Here is a 20,386-nt window from a genome sequence, read left to right as displayed (position 1 = left end):
GTGGTCAGGCCTTACTGTAGGGAACGTGGTAATAATTAGCACAAGGCTCTTCTCAAATTTACTACATGTTCTGCACTTTAATGATGGAAAACTCAGCTGTACTTCACAGAAGAAAAATCCTTCGTGTAACATTAAGTAAAACAGCAGAATTCCTAAGGCCACAACTGTATTAACAGTAAATTACTTGCTTCAACACTTCCAGGAGCCTGCAGACATAAATAAACAGATGGAACCACTCTTGAATGGAAAAAGAGGAAAACAATTTTTAAGCACAAACCAGCAGAGGATTACAACACTGGGATACTTTCAGTGAGGAAAGCTTTTTCCAGGACTGCTATTATGCTACAGCATCCAAAAAAAGTGCTAAACGGGATGGGACGCAGCCTTCCCAACCTGCCTGCTGCTATGCAGCTACAGGAAAATCATATCACAGAATGGCCTGGGTTGCAAAGGAGCACAGTGCTCACCCACTTCCAACCCCCTGCTGTGTGCAGGTCGCCAACCAGCAGCCCAGGCTGCCCAGAGCCACATCCAGCCTGGCCTTGAATGCCTGCAGGGATGGGGCATCCACAGCCTCCTTGGGCAACCTGTTCCACTGCCTCACCACCCTCTGCATGAAAAACTTCCTCCTCACATCCAACCCAAACCTCCCCTGGCTCACTTTCAAACCATTCCCCTTGTCCTGTCACCACCCACCCTCACAAACAGCCGTTCCCCCTCCTGTTTATCCGCTCCCTTCAAGCACTGAAGGCCACACTGAGGTCTCCATGCAGCTTCTCTTCTCCAAGCTGAACGAGCCCAGTTCCCTCAGCCTTTCCTCACAGCAGAGCTGCTCCAGCCCTCTGACCATCTCAGTGCCCTCCTCTGGACCCGCTCCCAGAGCTCCACGTCCTTCCTGTGCTGAGGGCCCCAGGCCTGGATGCAGCGATGCAGATGGGGCCTCACAAGAGCCGAGCAGAGGGAGACAATCACCTCCCTGTCCCTGGGAGGGAAGCCCTATTCCCTCCTCCAAATCACACCAAGTTCAGTTTAAAGGCAACTAAAACTGCAGTGGAAAAGCAGTACAGTCACGGAGTTAGTGCATGGATAAAAGTCACTCCAATGACTGCTTAGCCCCCCAAAATTAAAAAAGGATTAAATCAGAGAGAAAAAAATAAGGAATGTGGGAGAAGAAAACAAATAGGAACATAACTATGAATTGAGTAATAAAGAACTGACAAGAAAGGAGGAGCTGAGAAGGTACGACAAGAAGTTGTGCTGGGGCTGGAAAAGGGGCTGGAAGAGACCCAGCATGCCAAGGCTTTGCTGTAAGGCACTCTGAGGACAGCAGGAAAGGCCAAACAGCTCAGGATTTCCTCCAGATGACACGCCAAACTCCAAACTTTCCTCAGCCATTTGAAGTTGAGCCTCTTGCTGCTCTCACCTGCCACGCTGAGAGGTTCTCCTATAGCTTTATCCAAGCAAGCATGAGAAGCTCTGCTTCAGCGCAGCCACTCCAGCTTTGATGCAGACGTGAAGAGATTTTCAGCCATTTTGAGCGAGCCAAGGACACGATACTCAACAACTGCTTCAGGAGCAGAGGCATCCATTTAAAAGCAGAAGAAAACATATCAGGTAACATAAGCAACAAAGACCAAAGGTGGAGGAACTCCAGCATAAGGACCTGCCTACTCCTGCCTAGCAAAGTCAAGAAGAGGTCAGAACTTGCTTTGAAAGAGGAGATAATGCAGCACAGTATTCCGCTGCCAATTAATACTGTTACACATGAAAGTTAAGCCTTGTTCACCTCCCTTCACAATGCTGCCTGCATCCATCAGGAAACATTACCTGCAGCTTCAGCTGCTTTTACAAAAGAAAAGATTCTCCACTTACCTGCATTTCTAATTGAATGCCCTCTCTGCTGGCACTGAGCTCACGCTGCTCCCACCGAAATGCATCGATCTCTGTCTGCACACTCCGCTCCTGCCGGCAATACTTCCAACGAATTTCATTCCCTCCATTTCCTCTACCACCTCAGACATCTCCTGGATGATTCAATCACCCATCCAGCTCACATCCCACTGCCAAGCTGTAAATGAAATCCCTCCCACCCCACCAAGCAGGGTTTCTCGTGGCCACTGCTGGTATTTCCTACTCCCAGAGAAGACAATACCTTCTTTAAAACAAATGAAGTACCCAGCCCTACAAGCTGCAAGGAAACTTCAGCAGTGAAGTTAATGCAGCGCTGCCTGCCCACTTCTCTGCAGGCAGCTCCAGGGTCTCTGCAGGGCCCCACTCTCAGCCCATTACACACAATCTCTCTCCCCAACTCCAGCAGCAGCTACTCGGCCCCTTGGCAGAGACACAACTCACAGAATATTCTCAGTCCTGCACCAGACACTGCTTGGAGCCACGCCAGTGAAAATTCACCCTTTGTGGGCCCCTCTCCTTTTTGCTACCCATCTATCCTAGATTTAATTTCCCTCCCCTTCGCGTTGCACACATCAAGAGCATTAAGAAAATGAATTGGCTGTAACTCAAACCTAAAGAGAGGTAAGTACAGGAAGCGTAACAGGAAGCATTTAGAGAAATGGAATAAACGGACCTCTGCATTAATTACAGGAATGGTGGAGCGGGGTTTGTTTGCTGCAGTAATTGCTGATTGCTCTCCCAGAAGCGAATGACTGAATAACATCACTCAGCAGGATAAAAGGCATTCATGGATACAGTCTGAAACATTCACAGTACAGAGGTTTAAGGAGTAACAATTGGAGATGTAAGACACATCAAGTGAAAATTAAGAACGTTTCACCCTTAGCAGGTTTACCTGCAGGCAGAGGTTGGTGGCCCTGCCAGTGGCAGGGTTTGGAGCTTCGTGATCCTTGAGGTCCCTTCCAACCCGGGCCTTTCTGTGATTCTATGAAGAAAGCAGATCCAACCGTAGAGAAAGAAGTCCGTTGGACCAAAGGTCTCTCAAAGAATCAAAGAACCCTTAGAGTTGGAAGGGACCTCTGAGGGGTATCTAGACCAACTCTCCTACAATTAACACAGACATCATGAGGTGTGCCAAGTTCATAGAATCATTCAGGTTGGAAAAGACCTCCAAGACCCCCAAACGCAACACCAACCCACCCTGATGCAGCCAGTTCTGGCCACGTCTGAAGACAAAATAGCTAACTGCTCACCACAGCTGCTCCGATATTTCTTCCAGAGCCTTTCAGTTCCAAGCAAATATGCTTCAGATTTAAAGCAAAGCCTTAATGCTGTGTGTTGATGACACCTACACATGTCTAGATGAGAGAACACTACGAGCCTGCAAATCCCAGAATAGCTGAGTGGCATCTCCAGGGATACTGGCATCAAGTCAAGTCACGGAAATGCTTCCAGTAATGTCCCATCTCTCTGTAATAAAATGGAAGCAACTACAGTGGGTGCTGAATAAAGAAACATGTGCAGCAGCATCTCATCAGGTGCCTGCAAGTAAGTTCTCTACTCAGAGAGTGGTGAGGTGCTGGAACAGCTGCCCAGAGAGGCTGTGGGTCCCCGTCCATCCCTGGAGGTGTTCAAGGCCAGGTTGGATGGGGCCCTGGGCAGCCTGGGCTGCTGTGAGATGTGGAGGTTGGTGGCCCTGCCTGTGGTGGGGGGTTGGAGCTTCGTGATTTTTGAGGTCCCTTCCAACCCTGGCCGTTCTGGGATTCTGTGAAGGCAGCCACAGCCACACAGGAAACATCTCCAAAGACACCACTGACTTGGTGGCTGCACAGCAGTGGCACTGCCACTGGTCTCGGTGATGGGACTGACAGAAAAGCTTCCAACGTGGCCAAAAAATGCCCTCAAAGAAGGAAGGACAACTGAGCACATCCTCATTTCAGCTGGTTCTCATCACTGTCAAGCCTTCAGGATTTGCCTTTGGCTTTGTAAAAATGCCTCAAAAACTCAAACCTCAGGCTATTAAGTAGTGCACTAAGTAAAGCAGACAGCATCCCACCAGGCATGCCGGGGGTCGGAAAGGACTTCTCAAAGCACACAGCAGAGCAGAGGCAGCCACACACTGACATCTCACAGCTCTAACACTCATCCAGCAGAACGAGCATGCTAACTGGGAACAAAAAAAGAAAGTTAAGCCCTTGTTCTATAAAGTCAAGTTAAACAAATGCCACAATTGAGCTCTCCAGCTGAATAAGGCTTTCCTTCCTAACTTGAGAAGAGAGCCAACAGGAGGCAGCCCCAGCAAGGACAGTGCTCCAGGGCTCAATAGCACTCCAAACAGGTCCACATACCCAAATGGAGGCCATTCAGCTTTTCAATTTTGTGTAAGCTCAGTAAAGAAATAGAATAAAATAAACCATAACCCAAAATTTTTCTACTTTTATCATCCCTATTGTGACGGCTGCTTATTTACTGAGACACTGCTTTGTTTAGACTGCTTCCATAAACGACACCAAAGCATCAAACTCATAATATTTTGATTGTATCAGCAGCAGTGACTTCAGTTTTGTGTTCCAACCCAGAAGGGATGCATGAGAGCTCCCACAGCCTTTCAGAAACATCTGCCTGCCACAAGGAGCCATTTCCTGCAGGCTGCAGGCCTCAACGGGAGAGATCCAGAGGCTGTCATAGAAAAGTCTTATGGCATTCACGTCAAGGCAGCACAACTTGATTTCTTCTAAGCCATGTTTCAAACCACTGAGAGCCTGTTTGGTTTGCTGTTGGTTGTTTTGCTAAATCAGCAGCATATGCAACAGGTACTTGATGTAACAAATGCCTCTGTGCAACCGAACTCACCCTGTGCTACATAAGAAGGTGGCTACATCTTCATAGAGAGACTAGGAAGGTGGATTTCTATAGATTGGTGAAGCCTGTAAGAAGGACTGAGAGCAGCAAGCATTGGCACTTCCCAACTGTAAGACCTCCCCTGGGCAGCTGGCCTCAGCTCAGGTCCTCCCTCTTTGCTCCTCTGTTAGCATCACCTACACCTCACACTTACGCCTTACACATCAGTTTTGCAGAGCCTGAACCTTGTGCCAGACCTCACCAAATCATCTGCCAGAGAAAAATCCGTTATTTTATATCAAGGAGATAAGGAGATTCAAGCTTGCAGACTCACTGTTTCTCAGATACAGACAGAAAAACAGACTGAAGCACAGACATGCAGCTGTTCTTCCTGGGAAGAGAAATCCAGCTCCTCCAGAGGCTTCCACAGACAGACAGGAACCAGAGGGCTCCATGAGAACTGGCACCACAGCCAATTCCAGGCCTGCTCTCCACGCCTGCCATGCTCCTTGCAGGCACTGTTGGAAGGGCTATTCTATTTCATAGGTGCCAACAGAAAACCAAGCATCTGAAGACATGGCCACAAGAAAACCAAGGCACCAGGAAATCAACAGGAGCAGAATGGACAACAGCTCTTGGAAGCTTCAAAGCTAAGTAGTCCTTAAGAAGAGGATTTGATGCTGCAGAGGGATGGCAGCCTACACAGACTGCTCAGTGCCAGGCCAGCCCCTCATTCACAAACCACCCCCCATCCTCCAGTTACCTCATTAGATGGTCGGACTGGAAGATCTTGGAAGGCTTTTCCAACCCTGTGCTTCTGTGATCCCATGACAGCATGTCCAGCAGCATCCATCCCAACGCCATCACAGCTCATTATTTAGTGGTTTCTAAACTGTTACAGTCTACAAGTCATTACATAGCACTTAGCAGCATCTTCAGCATTAAAACCTTGGTTTCTGATAAGCATGGCTAATTGGTTTTAATTTACTTTTTATTTTTTTTTAGATCTTGTGCAGTGCTTTAAGAGACAACAGGGACTCATGTTGCTATCTGTATTTGTATTCGTGCCCTTCAGATTTGCTTGCAATAAAAGCTGCACCATAAACCCATGTGATGGAAGAATCTTTCTGTGACAGTGCCCCAGCATTCCAGTCTGCTCACTCAAAAACGGACCTAAGCAGACACGTCCATCCACCAGACAGAACTAAAGGTGTTCTGTTTGATCATATACCATATTTACTGTGAGCCACCCTAGCATAGGTGACGTATGCACTAACTGATGTGACCTAGAAATCTGAATTTCTTCAACTTGAGGCATTAGGACTGATGAAAGCCACCTGATAAAACAAGATCAAAGGCAGCAGGAACCAGACCATTTTTCTTTTTTATACAATAGCTTTATCTAATCCCCCAGCAAAGAGCTCTCTGCCTTTTCAGTAAAGATTAGCATATTTAAAACTACTAAACTCCATAATCTCTAATCATTGAGAAAAGTAATTCAATTAAAGCAAGTGCTGGTGAAGCTGCCTTCTTGCTGGCTACCTAACGCTGCATCCTTGTACTACAATTTGGGGAACAAAATGAGACGGAGAAGGAAAGAGAAGCTTCTTTCAGCTGGACAGGGATTATATATTGCAGGCTGGTGATGGATCCACACCGAGCTGAGGCTTCGCCGAGGCGCAACCACTGCCATGGAGAGGCAATGACTTGCAGTAAATCCTGGAAGGAGCTGCCAGTGACCTTCTGCCATTGCACGGAGCCGCAGCAGGGTGTCATTGCTCGAGGAGCTGCCACAACGAAAGCATGAAGGGGGTGGAAGAAACCATGGGAAAAGGAAAGGCTTTGGAAACCGGGGAGCAAGGGGAGAAAGGCCTTTAAAAACCTACCAGCATCTTAGCATAGAGAATCTGCAGCTGGCAGCAAGCAGCAATACTAGGAAGAATCACTGCAGTCACACGGAGCAGAGCTACCACAATATGGCTGAGGACAGCAGCAAAAACCTGACTGCATCCACAGCAACCTCAGTTTCAGATGCAAATACAGCATCTCCAATCATTCCCAGGTCTTACGTGGCAATCTCTGGCCACATAATCACATCTCAGGGCTGCAAAACACGCACAGCAATGAACCCATTAGGGATTTCTTAACCAAAACATACTTATTTATTGAAGAGACTGCATGCAGTCAGCACTGACGGTCTGATCTCAGCTCGCTGTGGCTGCTCAGCCAGCTACTGCTGCATCGTAGCTCTTGGTAACACCTCATTTGCCATAGTGAAGTCCCTGAATGTAAATGAAAGAGAAGCATCCAGCATCCCCACAAGCAGAAGGAGGAGATCTTTGATTATGGCCTTCCAGCAGGGCAGGAAACCTTTCAGCTAAACAGGAAGCGAACGCAATAATCCACTTCAACAGTTGTAGAAAGAGATATTCACATTTATAAAATCTGCTGTTGGAAATACACATAAATATATTTCTCCTTAACCTTCAAAACGGAAAACGGCGAAGGAAGGTACACAGATGTAAAAGCAAAGCTCCCTTTGCAGGATGAGAGATGCTTCTGTATTACTGCCATGCTAATGAAGACCATTATTAAGACATTTATTCTTCCAGGAGCTGCACGTAATGGGAGAATCACAGAACTGCAGGGGTTGGAAGGGACCTCTGGAGATCACCCTGCCCAACCCCCTGCTAAAGCCGGTCCCCAACAGCGGGTTCATGAGCTACTCGTGCTTCAGCCAGTATTAAAAAAAATACACAGAAATCCATAATGACAGCAGCATCTATAGGGACCGAACCCCAAAATACAAAAAGCCATTTCCCCACTGCACACAGAGCCACCTGGGCGCAGCGCAGCCACGGAGTCATCGCTCAGCAGCTGAGACAAAGGCAGGTCAGAGCCTCAGCACAGCTGCCAGCAGCTCTGAGTGCTTCCTTAAAGCCCCAAGGCATCTGCAAGCTGGTCACAGCAGCAGGGCTGGGTTTTTATAGTTATTAAAATATATGTTTCCCTCATGTTTTAGGCCATTATTTAAGGTCTTGTATAAACACAAATGATTAGCTAAAAGGGGCGGGGAAGAATCAGGCTAGAGGAAGCAGGTATCTGAAGACATCTGTTTGAATAGAGATGGGAAATCCACATGTGAACGAAGAGCTGCTGAGATTTAAGGTCTGAGCTGGCAGCTCCCGCAGAAGCGTAATTAAAGTCAGAAATACAGTAAAACAAGCAAACACACAGCTAGAGCTTTAAGTTTTCAGTGTTAATTAGCTGGGGATGAAAAAAAAAAACGGTTGAGAAAACTAAAGAAAAAAAGACCAGACAGCATCTGCACAACCTTCCTCTCCAAAAAGCCTCCTAAGATGGCTGGCCAAACAGCACCTCAGCGAGTGGATCAGCTGACTTACCCAAAAAGAAATGCCCAAGTTGAGGTTGAATTGCTAATAGGAAAAAGAGATGGGGGGGGGAAAAAAAAAAAAAAGCAATGATTTCAATGGGGCGGACAAAAGGAAATCGCCCACGGGAGGGGCCGGAGGGGCTCCAGGTCCATTCAACTCAATGGAGGGAGTGCGGGTCAATGCAATCCAACGGCAACCACAGCCCCGAGCTGGGGGCTGCACAGCTGAGCACGTGAGAGAGATGGGGGGAGAAAAAAGGAGAAGGAAAAGCGAGGCAACAAAACACGATGACGTGTTTCATCACTGAGAGCAAAGGTGGATCCAGCACCGCACCTGGGGCGGCTCGTCCCTCACAGCGCTCGGCGGGTGCAGAAAACACCACAGAAAACGGCGGCATCTCCTGCCAGCGATACAACGCCGCAATTGGGGTCCGATGAATCAGCAGCCGCCTCTGGAGATGGGTTTTTTTGTTTGTTTTTTTTTCTTTTTTTTTTGGTTGAAATCGGCACACAACAGCGCGCAGTTCCCAACCCAGCGGTAGCAGAGGGCAGGCAGGGGGCAACGGCTCTGCTCACAGAGACCCCAGGGAGGCGGGAAGGGAAAAAGATTAGGGAAAAAGAGAAGGGGGGGTGGGGGGGGGCTGGATCCCCTCACAGCGGCGGTTGGGGGATGAAGGGTTGGGGGATGGCGGGCACGGGCCGGGCCGTGACTCACCGCTCTGCTCTCCCAGGAACACCAGCTTGAATTTCCGCAGCGGGTTGCCGAAGTCCCCGCCCGCCGACATGATGATGGCACCGCCGCCCCGCTCGCTCTCTGGCTCTCGCTCCGCTCCACGCGGTTGGGATCCGCGATTTTTCCTCTCTCTCTTTTTTTATTTTTTTTTTCTTGCCCTACTTCCTCCCCTCAGGATGCGGGCAGGGCCGTGGGACCGCTCCCCCGGCCGGGCTCGGGGAGGTGGACGGCGATGGATCGCGTCGTGCCGGTGCCGCTGCCGCTCCCCTCAGGGCCGGGCTCGGTCCCCCGCACCGCGCCGCCTCGCCTCACACCGCCGCCGGTCCCGCCCCGCCCCTGCGCACGCGCGGCGCCGCCCCGCCCCCTCGGTGTACGTCACGCTGAGGGCACGCCCCGCCCCTTCCCCTGCAGCGAGCCAATCAGAGAGTGAGAGGGCGGAGCTTAGCTCCCGGCTTAGGGTGGGGCGCCCATTTCAGAGCGGAACGATGGCGGTGCGGTTCCGTCGTGGTCCGCAGCTCCATCAGCGCTCACGGACACGTCAACTGAGCTCCAATGTCTGCAGGGATGGGGCACCACCGCCTCTCTGGGCAACCTGCGCCTCAACCCTAAATAACGTTTCCCTTATGTCACATAATGGCCTGGGTTGCAAAGGAGAACAGTGCTCATCCAGTTCCAACCCCCTGCTGTGTGCAGGTCGCCAACCAGCAGCCCAGGCTGCCCAGAGCCACATCCAGCCTGGCCTTGGATGCCTGCAGGGATGGGGCATCCACAGCCTCCTTGGGCAAAGGATCAATATCCAATCTAAATCTCCCTTCGTTTCCCGTTCTCCTATCACAACCTGTTCAAGAGTTCATCCCCTTCCTTCTCACAGCCCCCACTTCACATCCTGAGCTGTTCACACCGCAGTGAGGAGCAGGGATGGCATCCAAGCACTCCCCAGCTTGGAGAAGAGAAGCTGCAGGGAGACCTCAGTGTGGCCTTCAGTGCTTGAAGGGAGCGGATAAACAGGAGGGGGAACGGCTGTTTGTGAGGGTGGGTGGTGATAGGACAAGGGGAATGGTTTGAAAGTGAGCCAGGGGAGGTTTGGGTTGGATGTGAGGAGGAAGTTTTTCATGCAGAGGGTGGTGAGGCAGTGGAACAGGTTGCCCAAGGAGGCTGTGGATGCCCCATCCCTGCAGGCATTCAAGGCCAGGCTGGATGTGGCTCTGGGCAGCCTGGGCTGCTGGTAGGCGACCTGCACACAGCAGGGGGTTGGAACTGGGTGAGCACTGTGCTCCTTTGCTACCCAGGCCATTCTATCATTCTCTGATTCTATGATTTTTACTGCTGTCTCAGAGAAGGAAAAAAAAACTAAAAGCTCTGCAGTTTGTGCAGGTAATTGCTTTGGGTGATCTCCAGGTCTGCATAAATCAGTGTCACTGCTGCTCAGCCTCCAGAGGCCTGGAAGCAACTGATGGTGCTCCACGTGAAGAGATTTTCCTCCAAACCCTCCTCTTCCTCCACATTCCTTACTGACCCTCACGAATACCAAAATCCTCCCCCATTTTGGTTCCAATGTGTCACGTTTGAATCAGACTTTAAAACCTCACACATCTATTTTTGCTCTCCTTCCTGTCAGAATTCAAGGCCATTTCCCAGGCAGCCACTCAGTGCCTCTGATCAGTGCCTGAGTCCCCACCCTGTGTGAGGCCACAGACAGAATACAGGAAATTCTTGGTGACCTCTGCTGTTTCCAGGTCTCCAGAAGCAAACACAGCCCAGCCATCTCAAGGGATACCTCTGGGAGTGGGGATATGCAGAGGGACATCAAACTTCATAGAGTCACACAATCACAAAGGTTGGAAAAGACCTCTGAGATCCCCAACCCCAGCCCACCCCACCCTGCCCACATCCCTCATTGCCACATCCCCATGGTTCTGAACACCCCCAGGGATGGTGACCCCAGTCCCTGTGCAGCTGTGCCACTGCTTCACCACACTTTGGAGAAGAAATTTTCCCTAATACCCAACCTGGCCATTCCTGGAACAATTTGAGGCCATCACCTCTTGTTCTAATTCAAGAATGTCTGGATTACACTCTGAGACATATGGTATGATTTTTGGGTGTCCTGTGTTGGACACCTTATGGGCACCTTCCTACCTGGATATTAATCCTAGAATGGCCTGGGTTGCAAAGGAGCACAGTGCTCACCCAGTTCCAACCCCCTGCTGTGTGCAGGTCACCAACCAGCAGCCCAGGCTGCCCAGAGCCACATCCAGCCTGGCCTTGAATGCCTGCAGGGATGGGGCATCCACAGCCTCTCTGTCCAATATTCTGTGTTTCTATCACTGCTTACCTGAAACAAAAGACCAACCACATTTCTGAAACAGCCTCATAGTCAGCAGAGGTCAGTGGTGCAGGACAGGCCCAACCCAACTAGCAGAGGGGTTGTGTGGGGCAGTTGGTTGCCAAATGTGTGCTATTCCAACACATCCTTGTTTGGTTTCATTGAAATAGGTCTTTGTTTGAATGAAAAGAAAGAAATCTGGGTCTTTTTTGTTATTATTTTTTAGAGAACTGTAACTAATTGACTGGAAGGCTACACAAGCAATTGGGCTTCTAGTTACAGGTTAAGAAAATACACAGTGACCACAAGCCTTTGCTAGAGACAGCCAAAATGCAAAGGTCTCAAAGGAGGGGGGATACAAAAAGTGAAGTCTTTACAACTGAACGCCTAATCCTCAACTGGAAGATTCCTTTTAGATTCCAACTCCTTTTAGAGAGAGCACAGGGTGAGTTCATTGCGACAGCGCAGCATATTTACAGCAGCACACCCCAATTTTACAGGAGCAGCTGCTGGGGACACACAGGAGCCTTTGGGACTTATGCCTGATGAAATCCTGAACCCCACCTTGTGGCAGGCCTGACCTTTAGCTAATTTTTTTACCCATTTTCCCCCATTTTGATTGGTTTGCCCTCAAGTTTCAGCAGAAAGGAGGCTCTCAGCTGCATCCCATCACATGTGCCCATTTCATCCCATTTAAACACTGGTTTTGGGACCCCCCTTGCTCGTGCAGCCCTGCTCCCTCCTGTATGTTGGTGTAATCGCACACCAACTGATTCTCTCTTATTCAGGTTACTGAGATTTCAACACAAAATGTGATTTTCAGAAGCACTCACCCCCAAGCTTCCCAGGGCTTCAGCTGGCTTCAGCACCTGCTGTTCCCATGAATATCTCAGCGTGGCTGCCTGGAACGAGGACATGCTCAATCACAGAGCCCTTTAGGGGTCTCAGCTCCTGCTTGCAAGTTTTATTCACGTTAGCATTGATGCAAATCTGCTGTGATTCAGTCAACAAGGTTCAAACAACGCTATGCAGGGTTGCCTGTAGGGATTCACTGCACCCTCACCTCCAGGACCAACACAGCCTGATTGCAGATTCAGATTTCTACCTGGAAACAAAAGTTTTCTCCAGTTCTCCTTCTGGGAGATTGCTCCAGAGCCTCTCCTCCAACACTCAGCAGCACTCACTGAAGTCTGCGGGTGTGCTTGGAGCTGACAAGAAGAAATATCTCTCGTAGTCCTAAATTCTGTTTTCCAGTATTTGGTGGAGTGACTTCCGAGTAGTATCCTTCCAATACCTGTAAGGAGTGTATGAACAGGAGGAGGAATGGCTGTTTGTGAGGGTGGGTGGTGACAGGACAAGGGGAATGGTTTGAAAGTGAGCCAGGGGAGGTTTGGGTTGGATGTGAGGAGGAAGTTTTTCGTGCAGAGGGTGGTGAGGCAGTGGAACAGGTTGCCCAAGGAGGCTGTGGATGCCCCATCCCTGCAGGCATTCAAGGCCAGGCTGGATGTGGCTCTGGGCAGCCTGGGCTGCTGGTTGGTGACCTGCACACAGCAGGGGGTTAGAAGTGGGTGAGCACTGTGCTCCTTTGCAACCCAGGCCATTCTGTCATTCTAAGAAACTGCACCAACAATCCAGGTGCACAATGAGGTGCTTTGGAAACCAAATGCTCTATGCTTTCTATTATTAATCATTTAATTCATATTCCCTCAACATGATTAATTGCTTTTTTAAAGTGTATTTTCCAGTCCTTGAACTGCCTGAAATAAAAGTGCATTTAATAAGTTGGCTAAATGCAAATAAGTTTTAATATAGGCAGTTCTCGTTCTGCTTTGCACCTGGCATTTGGGAGCCTTCCTCCCTTGCACATCACCGTGACACTGGTCGTTATAGCTGCTCTCCTACATGATGGGAAAGGATAATCCAGTCCAGCAGGGATCTCAGACAAATTCAGCATCATTTCAAACACGTATATTGTCCTTGCCTGTATACCAGAAAAGATTCAGAAATCTTCCCCATTGATCCAGGAAAAGCAAGTGCTCTCTACCAGGGACAAACCTCGACTGCTAAAGACACTCATTTTTATCACCGCTCTGTCCAAAAGCTTTGTTCAGTCTCAGCATCTCTTTACAATGGGCAAATACAACATTTTGCACTGTCTGTCAGAGAGCTTCTGCCTGAGGGACTGGCAGGTATATGAAAGAGGATTTTGAGATAAAGCAATTCAGGGATCTGCTTCCATTCACTGAAGCCACAGGCAATCGTCCACCGACTCCTGCAGGGACTACACACAGTCCTAAGAAGCACTGCAGAAGACAGGAGCTGAGCACATCAGAGGATGTTTTATTCCAAGTTGAATTGAAATGCTTTTTTGTTTTTGTAATCAAACAAGTCAGAAAAGAACTGGAGACTTTCATGTGCTTTATCCCAACCCTCCCAGGACCACTTTGCTCATCTGCACAACACGACAGAGTGGATTGAGCTAGAAGGGGCAGGGGCAATTAACAGCCTTGTGGGTAGGCTGCAAACCACTCAAGCATCATCTCTGCCAGCATTTGTGCTATGTACCACACCAGGTCATCAGCAGGGCACACTGCCATGTGACAGGGAGAAATCTGCAATGAAGCAGAAGAGGATGCATGCAATAACCCCTCCAGCAAAGCCTGCTCATGGCTCCTCTCAGTATCTGGGGGAGTCCTGAGAGAAAGAAGAGACCTCTGGGGATTTTTTTTAGTGCAGCACACAGAATGGGTGGTTTGGGTTTGGTTTCCCACCAGTGGAAAGTAACAGCTCAAACCACTGGGTTGGTTTTTTTTTTTTGCTAGCAGTCACCAAAAAAAAAAAAAAAAAAAGAAAGAAAATGCAAGCTATGCTCCTGGAAACAGACAGTCTCAGCAGGTACTCAGTTACCTAGCTATGAAATGATTCATTAGTCAAAGAAAGGCATGACAAGAACTAGCAGAAGCTTCTGGGAGCAGAAGCTGGAGCACATTCAAACTGGAGATAGGGCCCCCGGTTTTCACAGAGAACATGCTCAGCCAGCAGGAAAAAAAACTGCCAAGAGCCATTCTGTTGCAGCCAAGGCCTCAGCCAACTCCTATCAGCATCTCATGACCACTCTGCATCTGCAATCTGTCACCCTTGCCATCTTCTCCGTAGTCATGTGCTGCCTCTCCTGTGAGTCCCACCTGCAGCTCTTTGGGCACTCCACCACCACGATGGTCCTCTTCCAAATCTTCATGTTCAACAACTGCTTCAATGTCTACCATCAGAGCACAGAGGCTGGCTGCTCCTATGTTATCTTCGTTATGCTGTGCATCACCAACCAGCACTACTTCATGCATACTTTATTCCGCACCGTCCGGACAGCACACTTCATAAGGGAGCTGCTGCAGACACAGGCAACAGAAGTTGAAGAAGAGACTGAGTTTGAGAACAGGGAAAGGACTGAGGATGAGGGTGAGACACTCACCAGGCAGGAGCTGCATCCGCAGGCACCGAGAGCAGATGTGGTCACTGTGGGGCAGACAGAAGATGATGAGGCACCATAGGTCTGGGAAAGGCCAAATGCCTGGGTCCCACCATCAGGCCCAGAGGGATGGAGGTGGCAAGAACTTGCCTGCTTCTACTGGCTCACAGATGAGATTGAGCAGCTGCAGGAGGAGCTCTGAGCCATGGCTGATGCTGCTGACCACATGCTGATGTCCACCTTCAGGGAGGAGAATACAGCCCAGAGCCTACACTGCTATCCCAAGTTAGTCAGTGATGGATGACAAGGTGACGAGGCATGGCCATAATGGCTTGGGTGGCATTAGGGTGTGCGTTCCTACAATCAAAGTTATTAGGTTTGGCTTCCCCACCAGTGTGCTGAAAGTTATTTCAGTTACAGGAGCTGTATGTGAAGAAGGATACGTCTGTCAAATTTGATTGTGCTCCATTTGACTTTCTGTTGAATTTCTGCTGAACAAGTGATGAATTCTTAGTGGCTACAAGATTCCACTGTAGTAAATTTCAAGGCTGGTAGCCAAATTACTTTCTACTCTTAACTTGACAGCAGTATAAATCTTTGCAGTTCTGAAGACAGGTAGCAATGACACAGACCTTCTGATAGCACTCAGATGTAAGCTCCGTGAGCCTTTTCAGGCTAAAAATGAATGAGCAAAAGAAATACTTAACAAAATTTGGAACATCAGTTGGCACCTGTGTAGTAATAGCATGAAACCTTTTCAATCATCACTGCTCACTCAGTTGTGTAAAGTGAAGGAAAAGGAAGGAATTGTGTACAAGCTGATGCACGTAATTGAGACGTAACTCATCTACATTAGGTTACATTTTGGTTCTAGTGAACTAACTTGATGTTAAAAGCTTTTCTTCTTAAACTATCCCTAGTGCAAGCAAACCTGTGCTGTTTGTCATGGCTGTCGGGTGAAATCCCCAGTGATTGGTGAAAAGGAAACATCTTCACTGTTTTTAAGAAAGGGGGATATGAAGATCTGTGGAACGACAGACCAGTGAGCCTGGGAAGATCATGGAGCAGATCCTTCTGGAAGCCATGTTAAGGCACGTGCAAGACAAAGAAGTGATCCCAGACATCAAGCATGGCTTCACCAAGAGCAGTCTGTGCCCAACCAATCTGGTGGTCGTCTATCATCGGATGAGAGCATCCTTGGACAAAGGAATGGTAGATGCCATCTAGAAGGACTTCCACAAGGATTTAACACGGTCCTGCGACACATCCTTATCTCTCAGTTGGAGAGATGTGAAGGCTGAACTACTGGATAGAAAACAACTGGTTGGACAGCTGCAGCCAGAGGGCTGTGGTCAATGGCTCCGCGTCCCAGTGGAGGCAGTGATGAGAGCTGTCTCCCAAGGGTCTCTCTTGGGACTCTTCAGCATCTTTATCGATGGCACAGACAGTGAGATCGAGCATAGCCTCAGCAAGTTTGCTGATGGCACCAAGCTGAGTGGTGCAGTTGATACAAAGATGCTCAGAAAGCCGAGCACCTCTCCTGCAAAGAAAAGCTGAGGGATCTGGGCTTGTTCAGCCTGAAGAAGGGACTCCAGTGAGACCTTTCAGTACTTGAAGGGAGCTTATAAACAAGACTGACACTGACTTTTTGTGTGGTCTGGCTTCAGAGTTCACAAAAGGAAAAACAGCCTTCCCTGAAGGAGTGCCGGACTGAACCCAGCTCAAACTCCACCAGTGCTCCTTGCTCAAAGCACTTGGAGTCATCCAATGGCTGTAATTGCCAAGGTGGCCACACCTGTGGCTCCAGAGGTGAGATCAAAGGGCAGCACAATATCTGTTCCACATCAGCAGCTCTGTTGTGTCCAGGAAGTGCCACAAAAACACAGCTCAGATCCGGGAGCCTGCATCCTTGCAAGGCATGGAGGTTGGAGGCAAAGATGGTACAGATCCCACCCAAGGCTGACAAGGTGGAGGTGACAATAGCCTCACTTGGAGTACAGAGCCCATCTGGGCTCTGTTTTTGTACGGACCTCGTTCTCTCACCTTTCTTGTCTTCCCTTCATGCATTAGATTGCAATGGAGATGCAGATCCAGAGTATCAGGAGTGTATCAGAAGCTCCACTCACTTGGAAAGGCAATACAGGGGCTGACAGGGTGGATCTCAAAGCAGGAGGCAAATGTACGAGTCTGGTCAGCAGTGGAGAGGCTTGCCATATCAATGAACGCTGATGATCTGGAAAAAGAGAGTGAGAGAATCTATCATGAGCTCCGACAGCTCCAGCCAGAAGCAATCGGAGCAGTGATCAATCAGCACTGCTTTAAATTCTGATCTGAAACCACACTGCCAGGCAGCTGCTGCCCATGAAGCGCAGCTCTGAGCTTGGGGCTCAGCAGTAGAAGCACCTGTGACACAAAAAATGGGAAACTGGGACCAGGAAGGAAAGGCACAAGTGAAAGTATAGGTAAAATTAAGTCTTGTGTAGGAGATGGCCTGGCAAAGAAGAGATGGGGCAGCACGTTAAGGAGAATGGCAGAGACAGGAGCAGTATGCAAAGGGATGACTGTTCCTAAGCCACCTCCAGGCTATTGGGTTTGATAGCACAGGGACACACTAAAGCCAGCTCTTCCCACCCAGGAGTGCCAGGCAGACCTCGCTGTTTACCTCACCTCCCAGTTGGAAGCACGTCACCCACCAGGGAAGGCTCCTTCAGTTATAGAATCATAGAATTACAAGGTTGGAAAGGACCTACAAGATCACCTAGTCCAACCATCCTCCCATTGCCATTACTACCACAAGCCACTAACCCATATCTTGTAGCTCCATCATCCAGTCCATCATTCCTACAGCGTTTCCATTTAAATTACTTTAAGAAGCAGCTACAGAAATACAAAGTGTTGTCAGAGTGCTGGCAACAAGGATTTACCCCTTCCTCAGCAGAGCAGCCAGCCAAAAACAAAACAAAACAAACAAAAAACCCCCACCACAACAGAGTTTGTGTTCATTTTTCCCACAAGCTGAACGCCTGCCTGCAGCAGGGCCTGGTTGCCTCATCCTGAAACCTTCCCTCGTTTCCAAGGCCACCGGCAGCACAAACTCAGCTGACCCCAGAACAGCGACGTGGATGTTTGCTAAGGGGTAAGGTCCAGTCCTGCCTCTGCAACCACTTATACACATAACAAATACCACTTGTAGTGCTCGGGCCATGCAGCAGGGCAGCTTTAGCACCGTTTCTCTCAGTTCCTCTTAGGCTGGGATTGGACCCATGCCCTTTTCTCAGGCTCCAGCTGGAGCGTGGGGATGATGAGCCCCTGCCGGGTCCCTGCACCGATCCTACAGTCGGCAGGGTCAGCGTTATACCGGCTGATTGCTCCTAAAACTGGATCAGTCAGCGCTGAGCTCCGCCAACCGCCCACCGTCCTCACAGCCCTCACAGCGCTGCGGCTAACATGGCCGCCACGAGGCGGGAACCGCGCAGCCACGCTCAACATGGCGCCTCGCCGGTTTGATGGACGAAGTGGAGGACCAATCAGTTTCCGAAGAGGGAGAGAAGAAGACCAATCAGCTAGCGAGAAGAGAGGCAGAAAACCAATCGGTTCGCGGAGGGTGGGCGATGGGCGGAGGGTGGCGTGCGGCGCCAGGTCGCGATGTCCGCGCTGTGGGGGCTGAGGAGCAGGGGAAGGCTGAATTCTTTTAGCTCCTGCGTACTCCTGCAGTGTGCAAACAGCCGTTATGGCGTGTTGTGTCAGAGTATCGTAATGGCTGGAAGAGACCTTTGAGATTTCCAACCCATCCTCACCATGCCCACTGCCCGTGTCTCTCGGTGCCACATCCCACAAAGGGATGGTGACCCGCACTCCCTGTCCCAGCGCATTACAACAGGGGTCCATCTTGGGACCAGTGCTCTATAACAGCATTTTCAATGTCACAGCAGAATTGAGAGCCTCCTCAGCTGCTGACAAATGACACTTAGCTGAGTGGTGCAGTTGAGACAATAGATGGAGGGAACAGCATTCAGAGGGACCTGGACATACTGGAAAAGTGGGAGGGAGTCCAGAGGAGGGCATGGGGATGCTCAGAGGATGGAGCACCTCTCTATGGAGACAGGCTGAGGGAGCTGGGGGTGTTCAGCCTGGAAAAAGAAAGGCTGCGGGGAGACCTCACTGAGGCCTTCCAGTGCCTAAAGAGAGCTGATAAATAGGAGGGAGAGGGACTTTTCACACAATCTAATAGGGATAGGACAAAAGGGAATGGCTTAAAGTAAAAGATGGGCAACTTAGTTTAAATGTGAGCAAGAAACCCCCATCCCTGGAGGCATTCAAGGCCAGGCTGGATGTGGCTCTGGGCAGCCTGGGCTGCTGGTTGGCAACCCTGCACATAGCAGGGGTTTGAAACTAGATGACCATTAGTGGTCCTTTTCAACCCAGGCCATTCTATCATTCTATGATTCCATGAAATTCTTTCCCCAGAGGTAGTGAGGCCCCAGCTCTGCTACCCAGAGCTCCAGAGCTATGGGTGCCCCCATCCCTAGGGGTGATGAGGCCATGGATGGGCACTGAGCAGCCTGAGCTGGGGGGCACTCAGCACACAGCACAGCGTGGAGATGGGAGGGAATTAAGCCCCCTTCCAACCCAGCCATGCTGTCATTCTACCATACATTCCATGATCTGCTCTCAGTACAAAGTTGATGCTGACAGCTCAGCAGTTCCCTGGGCTCATCCTTGCTCACCCTTCGGCTGCCATACCGCCTTGTTTCCCTGATGCACCTCCCCCTGCCCCTCCCAAAAGATCACAGAATGACTTGGGATGGAAGGGACCTCAAATATCATCTAGTTCCAACCCCCATGCTGTGAGCAGGATTGCCAACCACTAGATCAGGCTGACCAGGAAACTCTCAAGCTTGGCCTGGAACACCTAAAGGGATGGGGCATTGGCAGCTTCTCTGGGCAGCCTGTTCTCCACCACCCTCTGAGTGAAGAATTTCATCCTAACATCTAACCTAACCCTACCTTCTTTCTGGTTATATCCATTCGCCCTTGTCCTATAATTGTCTACCTACACAAGAAGTCAGCCCCCCTCACACAGAATCAGAATTACAGAATGGCCTGGGTTGAAAGGGACCTCAAGGATCACGAAGCTCCAACCCCCCACCACAGGCAGGGCCACCAACCTCCACATTTCACAGCAGCCCAGGCTGTCCAGGGCCCCATCCAAGCTGGCCTTGAACACCTCCAGGGATGGACGGGGATCCACAGCCTCTCTGGGCAGCTGTTCCAGCACTTCCCCACTCTCTGAGTAAAAAACTTCCCCCTCACATCCAACCTCAATCTGCCCTCCCTCACCTTCCAACCATTCCCCTTGTCCTGCTGTTATCTCCCCTTTCCAAGAGCTGACTCCCCTCCTGTCTGCAGGCTCCCTTGAGGTCCTGCAGGCTGCACTGAGGTCACCCCGCAGCTTCTCTTCTCCAGGCTGAAGCCCAGCTCCCTCAGCCTGTCTTTGTAGGGAGATGCTGCAGCCTCTGCTCATCTTTGTGGCTCCTCTGGACCCTCTCCAACAGCTCCCTGTCTTTCTTGTCCTGGGGGCTCCAGCCCTGGACACAGTGCTGCAGTGGACACAGTGGGGCCTCAGAAGGGCAGAGTAGAGAGGGACAATCCCCTCCCTGTCCCTGCTGGCCACCCTTCCCCACCCCCAGCTGCAGGGTTATACCTCATTGCCCT

At 50.0% G+C, this 20,386-nt stretch overlaps 1 protein-coding gene and 1 long non-coding RNA gene across 3 annotated transcripts in view; both read right to left on the bottom strand.

Annotated features, from left to right (window-relative positions):
- Nucleotides 1–9,252, bottom strand: part of RAB6A (RAB6A, member RAS oncogene family) — a 59,112-nt gene extending 49,860 nt beyond the window's left edge. For both annotated transcript variants that reach the window (XM_085216634.1, XM_085216635.1), the window contains exon 1: nucleotides 8,862–9,252. In XM_085216634.1, the coding sequence (XP_085072760.1) occupies nucleotides 8,862–8,931 (70 nt within the window). In that variant the 5' untranslated portion in view covers nucleotides 8,932–9,252. The remainder of the gene's footprint in view (nucleotides 1–8,861) is intronic.
- A 4,273-nt stretch (nucleotides 9,253–13,525) lies between these two features.
- LOC116216214 (uncharacterized) lies at nucleotides 13,526–18,155 on the bottom strand. Its single transcript, XR_004158673.2, has 3 exons — nucleotides 17,477–18,155; nucleotides 14,675–16,904; nucleotides 13,526–14,591 (listed from the first exon to the last, which is right to left on the bottom strand). It is a non-coding gene; the product is annotated as an uncharacterized LOC116216214 (long non-coding RNA).
- Between the last annotated feature and the right edge of the window lie 2,231 nt (nucleotides 18,156–20,386).

Source organism: Meleagris gallopavo, chromosome 1 (genome assembly GCF_905368555.1).
Source record: "Meleagris gallopavo chromosome 1, MGAL_WU_HG_1.1, whole genome shotgun sequence".
NCBI classification, from domain to species: Eukaryota; Metazoa; Chordata; class Aves; order Galliformes; family Phasianidae; genus Meleagris; species Meleagris gallopavo.
This window is presented reverse-complemented; position numbering and strand designations above follow the sequence as displayed.